Raw genomic sequence first — 13416 nt, 5'->3', positions numbered from 1 at the left:
GGATAATGCCCAATGTTTAATTTTAAATAAGAGCTTCAAAGTATATCAATACAAAATTATATATGAGATGTTCATTCATATGTAATTGAATTTTGAATTTGTTTATTTAAATTGGTAATTCAAAGTATATGGAAGCAAGATAATATATGAGAGGTTGATTATAATTGTCACTAAAAGAAATGTTTGCTTAGGTGATATTCCAAACCCTCGTTACTACCCTCCAACTTGTATCATCATATCCTAGCTCCCCTCCTTTTTTTTTTTTGAAAAAATCCTAGCTCCCCGGCCTCCTTATTATGCTTTTACTTAGACTTTCTCGATTTGAGTTTGTTAATTATGAAAAACTTAGACTATTTTAAGTCCTTTTTTTCAGCTAAGGTCATAATGTAGGATTTATCCACACACTAACAGATAGTAGCTGTAGGTTTTTAAGTCCTTTTTATTTCAGCTAAAGTCACAATGTAAGATTTACCCAACACACACTCACAAATAGTATTAGTTATAGGTTTTTCTTGTCACCGACAAAATAAAAGGTCAAAAATTTCTCCCAGTACTAGATAGCAGCCCATGGTGTCATTGGTGTGTATTAAAAAATACGTAATCGCTATTGAATGGTATATCTTAATTTATAATTTTGATGCTTATAAATTTAAACCAAAATTTACGTCCAATAGAGTATTTATGTAAGAAAAAAAAAATTGTACATATGAACAAAAATTTCTAATATAAATAATCACTAATAATTGATCACGTGTTATATCATATTTAATTACATTTAACCTGTGTCTGTAGATAGGGAACCATTGGGGCATATGCATTGTCAATTTACTGTTGTCTTCATCTTGAGTACATATCCTCTTCTTTTGTCTTGGTAGTGTGTCATGTATGTTCAATTGGATTACTGGTGGTAGCATAAATGGCAGCGTCATGCAATGAGATTATAGTGTAGGAAACTGTGAATTTGCCTTGTTGTGTATATGACTGGTATCTTAGTTGTACAATCTTGCAAGCATTTGTTGATATTTGGCCGTGATAGTTTTTTCCTACATGTTTCATTGTGAGATGTGTGTTGTAGATTCTCATTTGTTGGGAAATTTATTGAGCTTAGTTTTTTCTCATCCATGTTTCATTTGTTGTTAGATGTGTGTCGTAGATTCTCATTTGTTGGAAAATTTATTGAGCATAGTTTATAACCCAATGATTAATTTGTCATCTTCTTAGGCAATCATCCTCACCTCGACCTATTTGGTTATCCGGTATGAAAAACATATGATATTGCATGAAACAACAAATGTGAATGATATTTGTTAAATTTGGAGCCGATAAATAATGTTTCTTTTTGCACTGATGTTTCAAGCATTTTATATTAATATTTCTTTCCTTATTTCTCTTGGGTAGGGGTGGAATCGATCATTATTGCATGGACCATGGTCCACACAGCTGTGTGGACCAAAAATAAAAGGTATATTATTTTTGTACTGAAGGTACATTATTTTAGGGTACATTATTTTTGTACTGATATCAAATAATGTACCTTCAATACAAAATAATGTACTTTTTATTTTTGGTCCACACAGCTGTGTGGACCATGGTCCATGTAATAATTTGTCGGGTGGAATAGGCCAAACTCGTTTAGTAAAAAAATCAGGCATGAGACATAAATTGCCACAAAGTGTTCAGTGGGCCCAATCCAGCAATAATATCGAGGCATGAGACATAAATTGCCACAAAGTGTTCAGTGGGCCCAATCCAGCAATAATATCGAATCATACGGAGTATCTTTTATGTTGGCGTAAATTATTATGAATTAAGAAACTTGTGTATGACACTGCTTCAAGTATGATTGGTAAACATCAGATCATAATCTAAGAATATCTCACTACACTGGAAGAAATGGAAGCCCAAAGACCACATGCCGTCTGCATTCCCGGTGCAGTTCAGGGACACATATGCGCCATGCTCAAGTTAGCCAAGCTTCTTCATCACAGAGGCTTTCACATTACCTATGTTCTCACTCAATCCAACTATTCCCACATCATGGAAGCCCGAGATTTCCGCCCTCTCAATCAATCACCCACCTTCCGCTTCGAAATCATCCCCGACGGCATTCCGCCTAGGGAAAGCCGCATTAGCGCAACAGATTTCACTGATATCGCTTCGATTCCGAAGAATTGCTATGCTCCGTTCAGGGAGCTGATTCAAAAGCTAAATGTAGCCTCGTCGGATGTCCCTCCGGTCTCTTGTATAGTTTCCGATGCTAGTATGTCGTTCACTATTGGGGCTGGGCAGGAGCTTGGTATTCCAGGGGTATCGTTTTGGCCCCTTAGTGGCGTCGGGAGTATGCTGCACCTATATTCTCCTCACCTCCGTGACAAGGTATCAATAAACAGCGGTATGAAAAATCTCTCTCTCTCTCTTAGTTTATCACAACAATTTTCATATCAGATCATCAGGTGCAAATTATTGTGTGGATTGTGGTGATAGTTTGTTGAATTTTATAAATTAGAAGGAAAAATGATCAAATAAATTTCTATACATTACACAAAAAGCTCTCTAGACATTTAAAAAGTGAAATTAGACGCTTTAACATGTTAAATTAGGGCAAAGAAATCCAAAAATCAGTAAATGACCTGCAATAGCAGGCAATTAACTGTTCAAGGCTAAATCCGACGACAAGTGACAACTCTGCCGTCACCGATTTCCATACTCCGGTGGAAGGGTCACCTTTCAACATGGAAGGTGGAAGGCGACCAAATCCCGCAGAGGAAGGCGACCATTTGGTCGCCTTTTGCCGGAGTATGGCGACCGCCGACCGGTGACAGTTCTGCCGTCGCCGAATTTTGCCCTGAACAGTAAATGACCTACTATTGCAAGTCATTTACCGGTTTTTGGGCTTCTTTGTCCCAATTTAACATGCTAAAGTGTTTATTGTACTTTTTAAATATTTAGGGGTCTAATTACTTTTTTAGGTATTGTTTAAGGGCTTATTTGACCCTTTTCGTAAGTTAGAATAATGAAATTCTACAGAAAGATAATACACATTATGTGTTACAATAATGTACATTGAGTTAGAATAATTTAGCTTTTAAGGTAAGATAATATGCATTATGAGTTATAAAAATGTATATTGATCATCATTTATCCTTCAATATAATTGATGGATGGATATATTGAAAATGACCCAAAAATGAGACCCGGGGTCCAAGAAGATGACCAGGGCGAAGGTGCTCCAAACAAAAAGTTGACTTGAGTCCGAAGAAGGTGACCCGGACCAAGGTGGTCCAAACCGAGGCAATTTGGACCGATATGCATATTTTGAGGCCAGTTTTCGGGGTCTTGGGGCAACCGACCGTTTCTAATCCCATAGCCTGTATTGGGATCCTAATGGTATATTTGGACCAAGTTATGCACCCGTTCAGTTAGCTTTGACCCATTCTTATTGCCCTCCACATTTTTAGCTGGTTGGGTTTACCTTGTATAAAAGATTCATGCCTTAGCCTAGACAGACATCTCATGTTCAATTCTTACACAATACACTTTGTAATGTTGGGCTCTTGCATTAATTCACTAAATTGATCCACACATACTCGAATCAATTAATTCCATCAATAATATATACTAACATATATATCTTTTTCAATTTAATTGAACAGATGATGACTACATTATTAATTGGATCCCAGGAGTGAACAGTATTCGTTTAGGCGATATCCCAACCACGGCTTGGTCACGCAATCCAAATGACCCCATCGTCGACTACACAATTTCTCAACTTTCAGGAAACTACAAAGCTTCCGCTTTCATATTTCACACATTTGATGAGCTAGAACCCGAGGTGTGCACTGCATTGCGTTCTATGTTCAATCGAGCCTACACTATCGGACCCATTCCACTACTTCTCAAGGGGTTCCCAGAAAGTGAAATCAACAAAATTGAATGTCATATGTGGAAAGAAGATCAAGATTGTTTTAAATGGCTCAATTCTAAAACTCCAAAATCCGTAGTTTATGTAAACTTTGGTAGCTTGGCAGTTACCAGCCCTGATAAGCTGGTAGAGTTGGCAATTGGCCTATGCAAAAGCCAGCAAAACTTCTTGTGGATCATCCGCCCCGAACTCATTTCTGGCGGCGATTGGTCTGCAGTTCTCCCTCCCGAGTTTATGGATGCGATCAAGGGCGGCGGCAAAGGCTATGTGGCCAGTTGGTGCGATCAAGAACAAGTGTTGAACCACCCTTCTGTCGGAGGGTTCTTAACGCATTGTGGATGGAACTCGATTGTAGAAAGTCTGAGCGCAGGAGTGGCAATGATTTGTTGGTCATGTTTTGCCGAACAAAGACTAAACCGATTGTGTTGTTGCTCTCAATGGGGGTTTGGTCTAGAGATAGAGCTTGATGTTAATAGAGAGAACGTTGAAAGTGTGGTGAGAGAGCTAATGGAAGGAGAAAAGGGTAGAGAGGTGAAGCAGAAGGCAATGTTTTGGAAGGAGAGAGGTGATAAGGCCATTGGTGTTGGAGGCTCATCATTTTCCAATTTGGATAAGTTGATTGGGGAAGTATTGTTGAATGGTTGCCCACAGTTTGAAACCTAAGACCTGGGAATTTATTATTTTTCTAGGTTGTTTAAACTCTTTCAAACTAAAAGAGTCAATAGATAATTTATGTAAAGAGTTGAAATTTAAGATTATCTTGTTTTAAGTTAACTCAATTGGAGTTAATTAATTAGTCCAAAGTTTAGTACTTTGTAAGTAAGAAATAATGGACTTGTTTGTACTATTTGTGTAAGTTCAAATAATTTGATAAGGCAACATTTGTATAATTCAATTTATGTCAAAATTTACGTTCAAAAGAGTATGTATGTCAGACAAAAAAATATGTACGAACGAAATATAAATCATCAATCATAATTGATCAGGTGTACGTATATATCAAATTTAATTACATTTAGTGTGTCTGCAGATAGGGATCATCACTGGACGTGTTAAAAGAAATTCGAAAGTGTTTTTTTTTTTTTTGGAATAAGGGTCAAATAAGCCACTGAACTACACACGAAACTGCAATTAGGCCATTGAACTCAAAAACAATGCAATTGGGTCCCTGAACTACACAAATTCATACAAATTAACCCAAAGTGACTTCTTTGACTTGATGTTCCGGTTACCAACTTTAAAAATAATATTTTAAAATAATTTTAAATTAATTAATTAATTAAAATTAAAAATTTTAAAAAGGACCCAATTGACTTGTTCATGTTTTTTTTTTTAATTTTAATTTTAATTAATTAATTAATTTAAAATTATTTTAAAATATTATTTTAAAAGTTGGTAACCGGAAGATCAAGTCAACAAGTCACTTTGGGTTAATTTGCATGAATTTGTGTAGTTCAGGGACCCAATTGCATTGTTTTTGAGTTTGATGGCCTAATTGCAGTTTCGTGTGTAGTTCGGTGGCCTATTTGAACCTTATTCCTTTTTTTTTTGAACATTCAAATTAATGATTGACGTGTGAATTATATAGAAATGTTTTTTCTTTAAATTATATTGAACTACAAGCTAGTGAATTTGTTTAGTTAGCATAAAAGCTTTAAGTTTTAACTCTTTTTTAAAAATAAAAAATAAAAATATTTTACAAATTTACAAAGAAATGTGAACTCGTTATTTTGTCTGTGACAAGTGGTGGAGATTGCGAAATTTCAGATAAATAGAATACAGAGTTGCGAAATTTCAGATAAATAGAATACAGAGTTGCGAAATTTCAGAGATCTTATCTAAAGATAAGCTTGAAAACTCGTTGTTATTTTATACTCACAAAAGTAATCGATCAAAAAATTCCGTCACTCCACTGTCGAACCCCTCTGTATCTCCTTAGCTGCTACGATTAATTCTCTCCGTTGGAGGAAGATTGCCCCCCTTTTGCCATTATGGAGGAAAGGAAATTGAATTAGCTTTCAAAATTCTCTTCCCTAAAAGATTAAGATCATTATCAAGTTGTCCCAGTTTACACTCCCACATAGATGATGGGAATGGGTTCAAGCCTCAGTGGAGGCAACTTTGACTCTTTGTGCTTCAATAGGTTGAGAACAGTAACTATGAACAGATACTACATTGTAACAGAGTCAGTAGTACTAAAAAAAAATCATTATCAAGTATCCAAACTTCCAAAAAGGGAATATTGGACTAGCCCAATCCAAAGACAAGTCTTTCTTCAAAGAAACAAGTCCAAGCCCAAAAGACAAAGCAATGGATAAATTTAAGGGGGAGAGTGGGAGACTAAAGAATAAGTATGTTTTTGTCAAAAATTTAACTAAGGGGAGATTGTTGGCTCAAAATAGTGTTATCTAAAACTATTGACAAAAATACTATTTCAGTCTTACTAAGAAATATGAGGATTAGTCAAAGAAGGGAAAATCCCAGACAAGATAGGATTCACGTTCTCAATATCGGATCAAGACATCAAAGAATATTATTAAATGATCTTTCCCCAAGAGATATAGCGTGCAATTCAATTTCCTATCTCTTATATTGAGAGTTCAGAACTATGAGAAGTATTAAGAAGAGAGAATTTTAGTCAGTGTAAAAGTGTTCTTAAACTCTACATTTTGAAATTGTGCTCATAGTGGGTCCATATATGCTTGTTCGCAATATAAAAAATGCCTCACTGATTAGGAATTTTTTGAACTGTGTTAAAAATATTTTTGTCACAATTAGTGTTATAAACCATCACGCAATCCTCACAAAATTTCACATAATATGTCACTACATACACTAATACACATAATATTTTAACTGCATACACATAATATGTACGCATGTATTTTCAATTTATTTATCGACACATAATTTATTAACCGAATGCACATAATATGTTAACTGTAAACACATAATTTTTGGACCACAATCCACATTGTCTGGTCCTTGGTATTACAAATTAACAATGGGTACAAATAGAAAACCACGGGCTACTCCCTAGTGTGGCAAGAGATATCTTCATCCTATGGATTCCAAAGAAAATGTCAACATCAAAATTTGGAGTGATGAAGTAAAAAGGTAGAAAGTAGTATTTTTCTATATATGATATTTTGAGATATCAGAATACACTCTAGTTGTAATATAATGTCTATTGATAGTAGAATTTTTATAAGCTTTAAATCCTGAATTTTTTTTTCTCAATATTGGGGTGCTCAAATTAAGTAAAATTAATGTGTTCTTTGTGTTAATTTAATTTTCATGACATTGGTATATTATTTTGTAGTATTTTATCTGTTAAATTGTGACACATTAACACAAATTTGTTAAAGAATGTTTAACAAAGAAACAGATAAATTCTGTTATGAAATTTTAAGCTAATAAAGATCCTATCATTTTCAAAGTAATCAAATTTAAAAATTTTGACAAGTTATAAACCATATTTTAAATTTTGAAGTTCCAGGATAAGAGGTGGACTCATCAGACCAAATAGAGCATTTCTTTGTGTTCAGTTTTTTTTTTTTTTTTTTAACACTTTGTGTGCAGCTCATTCAAAATAAAATCATACATAAGAACTGTCCACCCCCAAATAAGCAAATTTGATTCCTGACCAGACTGCGCTACACCTCGTCTCACCACCCCGAAGCATATAGATCTACCCTATCGATGAACACTCAAACTGAACTTGCCCATCCTTTTGACCATACGAATGCGAGAACCAATCCACCGCCCTTTTTTTTTCTTTAAATATGCCTCAAGCAAGCCGGTTTTGACAATCTAACCTTTGAAACTTGGCAACTTTACACTCTTCAATCCTACCCGAACTTTCCAAACTTATTATAAGTAGGACTTGTACTTAAAACCTTAATCATTATTAATAACACAAGCATATATTCCTTGTTTATCACCTTTGTATTATTCCACAACATACCACTCCTAGTGCATAGTCTAGCCTATTATTTTATCTATGAATTATATCTTACCACCTATTTTTGAACCATTTTTGCAACACCAACCACCTCAAAATGGGCTCTTGGACGCAGGCCAGTAGGTGAAGGGGGAGGACAAAACATGAATCCAAAACTTATAGCCTTATAGGGACATAGCCACTGTTGTGCCTACAAGAACACATATCAAAATGTACAAACCCCCCTATTTATTGAACACCCATTATACACCTACTTTTCCTTCATTATGCCTGTCCTCTCCCACACATCTAATTACCTTTCTTGTGTTTTCATGGAAGCAATAATACAAAGATACACACTTTACTCTCAAATCTCAATTATAACCTTCAACTTTTATGCTATTCAGCTCCCTATACCCCTAAAGAACCGCAGGGCGCAGGCTTTTCATGTAATTTCACTATGGAATCGTACGGATTGATCAAGATTTGTCAATCAGATAAGACATGGCGATAAGGATGTCATGGAAATCCTAGTACGATGGTGAAGGACATCAAAGAGAATCAAATGAACTAAAACAGAAACTCATAATCCAAATCTATGGCTGCCCAGTAAATTTCTTTCCATTTTTTTTACTCGAAGATCGAACAAATACAGTACCAGTAGAAAATCAGGACCAAAAAAAAAAAAAAAAAAAAAAAGAGAGGAGTAATTAAATTAAATAAAAATAATAAAATATTCTCTTTCATGATGAAGAGCCAACATTTATATCACTACTGACAACCAAAAAAAAGTTCTGTACATATAGACTACAATAAATACTTACCTAACAACCTCATTAATAAAAAATTGTCCTTCTCTCTATAAAAATAAAAATATACAAACAAAATTGCATAGACCACAAAATATGCCTTAATTAATTAATTAATAATTAAAAATATCTCGCCCACAAGGCGAAATCGCTCGCCAACCAGACAAGACAGGATTTGTGAAGATAGTAAATCACAGTGACCCAGTGACCAATTAGATAGGAGGATCATATTACCCGTTCAAGAACCAACTGAGCTATAGGTGCAGATATAATTAAAAAAATCTAGGGATTGTAGAAGTGGTCACCACATCTGCATTTCCAGCCAAGAGGCTTGTAATTGGAGTACCTGTTGGAGCCGGGCAGGTCAAAGTAGTCAAGGGGCTTGGCTCGGGCTCCACCGCCGCCGGAGTGGCTGGGCAGGGTGGGGACCTGCACCGCCATGCAGGGGTGGCACTGGTTACACTTGCTGTGACAACTCGGCGGCGTTGAACCCAATCTTGTTTTCTCTTCAACCACCAAATCCTAACACAGTAACACAGTAAGTGAATGATTTATTATGGAGAAAGAAGAGAGCTTAAATAGCCTGCATACAACAAGCTAATAATATGGAGACTAATTCTAACAAATCAGTTAAAGTCTAACAACACAAATAAAACTAAACATGTGAACTAATATACATTACTCCTTTACAAACAACAACAATAATAAAGCTAAGCTTACATAGAAACAACTCAATGGATCCACAATTAATTAAGGTTGGATATATGTGTGGGGGAGAAATGTTACCTGAGTTGAGTGTAGGGGATAGTGGGTGTCTAGGCAGTAGGAAGGGGGAAGAAGATGAAGAAAAAGAGGAATAAATAGGGCTATGAAAAAGAAGAGTAAAGGAGAAAGTGATGAAGATATAGCCGCCATGGTTTTGCATTTTACAGATAATTCTCCATGTGAAGTAGGAGCTACAGATATATAGCAGGCCAGGTAGGTATATAGCAGTCAAGAAAGAAGGAAAACAGAAGAAATATGGAATGGGAATTGGGAAGGGCTGATTGAGAGAGTTAGACAATATAATGAGAAAGCTAGAGAGAATTTTTTTTTTTTTTTGAAGAAATGCTAGAGAGAAATATGGGCAGTGGCATGGAGGAGGAAGAGGGGGTGGGTGGGTGGATATATGAGGGAATTATAATCTTTCAATAATATTATTATGTGTTTTTTTTTTTAAAGATTGCACGGAAAAAAAGAAGAGTGAAAAGAACAAGTCGGGGAGAGGGGAACAGAAAATGGGATTATTGGCATCCAGAAGAGATCAGAGTGAGGGTTTTTGGGCCACCGGCCATTGTTTTCTTTGTGTCACTGTGGCTACTGCCTTGCCTAAGCTAAATAATGTTTGTAGCTAGCTGATGACTGAAACTGACCACCTTTAATTTGGAATCAATCAATTAATTAATCAACCACTAATTATCTAATTCTTAACAAACTTAGATCCACCGCCTAGCTATTCCAAGAATATATCCAACCATTAATTGGATCTCCGTTGAATTGCTTAATTTAGGAATATCCTTACCCATCGCAAATTATATCGGTGTACCGCGGTCCACAATGGATTATGGACCGCGCATCAAAACGGCGTCGTTTTGATTAATTAAAACAGACAGATGAAACCACCTCCGTTCCGCGCCATTCACTTTCAGTTCATATACACTGCAGTTACATTTCAACACAACTGCAGTTACTTTTCAACACAACTGCAGTTACTTTTCAACACAATTGCAATTACATTTCGATATAACTACAGTTTCATTCGATAATATAAAAACACAAATGTGAAACTGTTATTCAGCATCAGTTCATATACACTGTAGTTACATTTCAACACAAATACAGTTACATTTCGATATAACTACAGTTTCATTCGATAATATAAAACACAAATGTGAAACTGTTATTCAGTATCCGTTCATATACACTGCAGTTACATTTCAACACAACTACAGTTACATTTCGATATAACTACCATTTCATTCGATAATATAAAAACAAATGTAAGACACTATCGTCTTTTGAGATAACCTGTAGTATCAGTGACCACGATCCACAATGCATTCTGGACCGTGGTTCACGGTATAACGAGTGCTTACCCATAGGGCTCCCACACCCAACCCAACACAATACTGGAGATGTAGATCAGATAGCTCATTAGGTGGGGGACCAGACGGTGCTCACAAGAAGCTCGGCCACCACATTTGATTAAACTCTAACACTATAGTTATCAGGGTTCGATCATGTGTTCTTGCTAAAAATCTATCACTCAAGAACCAAATGAACTAGATATTGGGGCTAGGAATTGAATATCCTTAACAATTGACATCACGACTAGTGGTGATCGTACTAAACATGTATATTGTCATGTGTTGCACTATACTATATCTACCGACAAACGATCCTAACGAGCCCCCATCTCTTTGAGTGTAACTTAGGCAAATAAACCCATAAGACACAAAGAAATTATTGATCGATTGATGGTGAGATCTCTATCTTTCTAAAGCTAAGGGTACACTTTTTTGGACCTTGATCTTCTAAGAGAAAGGACTCAGCCAACGGTAGGGTTCAGTGGCAAGAAGATCAACACAGTTGTGGTAGGGTTCAGTTGCAGGGAAGAACAGCGCAACACATGTCACATTGCATTTAATCACACTTATTACAAGTTATTGTGTTGAATGATATATACACAATTTTTAAACAAGTAAAGACAATTCAGTTAACATTTACAATACTTTATAAGTTGTTAGTGAGTAGTGAGATCGAATATATGTCCAGTAAGCTGTATGTGTGAAATGGCAGTCAAAAGAGAGAGAAAGAAAGTGAGGGGCATGCATGTGTAATAAATGAGGCAGGTAGGCTTTTTGTACGTTTCAGTGTTACGTTACTCAACAAGAATATCCATCAATTACTTTAATTGGTCTGCTCTATATATCCTATCCTTCAAATTTATTATGTATGTTTCGATGGTGATGAAGTACACAATTTTCACTATGTGAATTCATTCTTTAATTAACACTATTTTTAAAATGCAATCACTTAATTTTAATTTGTTTGTCCAACAGGACACCTATGTAAATCCTAGGCTGCTCCCATACTGTGGCTAGTAAGACTCGATCACAAGTCATTGTTTTCAAACTTCACTCATGTGACCGAGCTGCCCGGGTCCGGGGATCCTAGAAATTGCAATTCAATGGTTGGATGTTACAAATTACCCTCTGTTTATACATACTTTTTTTTATCCCTTCCAATTCCAGGGATCCTAGAAATTGCAATTCAATGGTTGGATGAACAAATTACCCTCTGTTTATAAACATACTTTTTTTTTATCCCTTCCAATTCCAGGGATCCTAGAAATTGCAATTCAATGGTTGGATGAACAAATTACCCTCTGTTTATACATACTTTCTCAACCTACTGAAGAACAAAGCGTCAATGCCCTCACACAGTCACACTGGGCTTCGAACTAGAGACCTCTAATTGGAACCACATTTTAAGAGGTTAAAAGTGTATTTGTTGGGACAAACCCGCCCCAACCAAGTTAATTAGGTTGTTGACTTGGTAGTGTAAAATTAAACCCCAGACCCTAAATTTGATATCAATTGTAGGATTAAGTGTTTACCATTGCGCTCGCCCCAATCTCAGCAATCTCCCTCACAACTCTCAACTATATTGCGTGTATTAACCTTAAATTTCGTTGGAATAAGCACTCTTGGTTAGTTTTGGCATGAAACCCTACTTTCATCACAATAGTATATACACATACAACGTGAGATTCAGAGATTGCTATGGAGTTTGCATAGATGGTCCTAATGGTCCCAGAATGCAACTTCCTTCATTGCTATGCGTTCCTTATATTAGCGATACACGTTGTTGTACAGTTTGTACGTAGTAAAACTGGGCATACTAATGTAGGAGAAAAGTAGCAACCAAATTTAATGCAGTTTGAGCGTCATCCTCGCATTCATTTCATCTGCCATTTTTTAGCAAACTCTACTTCCTACTCGACTCGGCTTCCCCCATCCTGCAGCCTTGCTTTACATATATATAGTTGGTCAACTAACATATTCATCACTATCATAAAGTTAACAAGTACTTTTTATTAACATTAGTGTCTGGCATCGACTTATATACTTTTAAAACTTTGAAAGGAATCATAATTATTATTCAAGGATATATAGAGTATACATTGTGTCATGAGTTGATATTAACTTATCATTATTAAAAAAAAAAATGTAATGATGTGAGGTTGGTATATTCCGTGGTCCGCCTTGCCCGATCAAATTTTCATGTTCAATTCAGACATTTCGTTATGGTTAGACTGTACTCAAGAATGAAATTTGAAACGTTGAAATAAATGCTTCGTAACTCATGGGATGTGGATGAAATTTCATAATAATTAAATTTTTTTTAACTTAATCAAAGATTTTGGGAGATTGATAAATTGTACAATAATCAAATAAATTAATTGAATTATGTTATTAGATTTGAGTAACTATCAAAGTGAGACCTATTAGTATTCTGTATTCTAGCAACATTAAAATTCATTCTTCCTCTCTGTCTATATTGTTAGGAATATTATCATTTACCATCTCTATTCTGTATAAACTCTTTGTATCTCTATAAATAGTCCATTCGTATACTTAGAACTATAACAATATATTCTTCCAGGATTATTATATTATTCTTTCTAGATGTACGCC

The 13416-nt window shown here is 35.5% G+C and overlaps 2 protein-coding genes across 5 annotated transcripts; one reads left to right on the top strand and one right to left on the bottom strand.

Moving 5' to 3' along the window:
• Positions 1-1861: 1861 nt before the first annotated feature.
• On the top strand, positions 1862-4815 carry LOC116012552 (7-deoxyloganetin glucosyltransferase-like). 3 transcript variants are annotated; one of them, XM_031252116.1, is made up of 2 exons: positions 1862-2376; positions 3654-4815. In XM_031252116.1, exon 2 carries the CDS (start codon positions 3857-3859, stop codon positions 4586-4588), a length of 732 nt encoding a protein of 243 aa, XP_031107976.1. In that variant the 5' UTR covers positions 1862-2376; positions 3654-3856; the 3' UTR covers positions 4589-4815. The 3 variants fall into 2 exon arrangements, with proteins under 3 accessions (XP_031107976.1, XP_031107977.1, XP_031107975.1); XM_031252115.1 differs by having other exon boundaries at positions 1862-2392.
• A 950-nt stretch (positions 4816-5765) lies between these two features.
• LOC116014020 (EPIDERMAL PATTERNING FACTOR-like protein 1) lies at positions 5766-10000 on the bottom strand. 2 transcript variants are annotated; one of them, XM_031254001.1, is made up of 3 exons: positions 9464-10000; positions 9024-9199; positions 5766-5905 (listed from the first exon to the last, which is right to left on the bottom strand). In XM_031254001.1, the coding sequence occupies exons 1-3, from the start codon at positions 9590-9592 to the stop codon at positions 5830-5832; spliced, it is 381 nt and encodes a 126-aa protein (XP_031109861.1). In that variant the 5' UTR covers positions 9593-10000; the 3' UTR covers positions 5766-5829. The 2 variants fall into 2 exon arrangements, with proteins under 2 accessions (XP_031109861.1, XP_031109863.1); XM_031254003.1 differs by lacking the exon at positions 5766-5905 and adding an exon at positions 5922-5958 and having other exon boundaries at positions 9464-9991.
• Between the last annotated feature and the right edge of the window lie 3416 nt (positions 10001-13416).

Source organism: Ipomoea triloba, chromosome 3 (assembly GCF_003576645.1).
Source record: "Ipomoea triloba cultivar NCNSP0323 chromosome 3, ASM357664v1".
Taxonomy (NCBI): domain Eukaryota; kingdom Viridiplantae; phylum Streptophyta; class Magnoliopsida; order Solanales; family Convolvulaceae; genus Ipomoea; species Ipomoea triloba.
The sequence above is the reverse complement of the archived record's forward strand: the minus strand, read 5'-3'. Positions and strand labels throughout refer to the sequence as shown.

Excerpts from the sequence above, each read along its gene's own strand:
- LOC116012552 (XM_031252115.1), top strand. The coding sequence starts at position 1,894 with ATGGAAGCCCAAAGACCACATGCCGTCTGCATTCCCGGTGCAGTTCAG. Across the intron at positions 2,393-3,653 it reads CAAGGTATCAATAAACAGCG|ATGATGACTACATTATTAAT; the intron begins GTATGAAAAATC and ends TTAATTGAACAG.
- LOC116014020 (XM_031254001.1), bottom strand. The coding sequence starts at position 9,592 with ATGGCGGCTATATCTTCATCACTTTCTCCTTTACTCTTCTTTTTCATA. Across the intron at positions 9,200-9,463 it reads ATCCCCTACACTCAACTCAG|GATTTGGTGGTTGAAGAGAA; the intron begins GTAACATTTCTC and ends TTACTGTGTTAG. Across the intron at positions 5,906-9,023 it reads GACCTGCCCGGCTCCAACAG|GGGGGCAATCTTCCTCCAAC; the intron begins GTACTCCAATTA and ends TAATGGCAAAAG.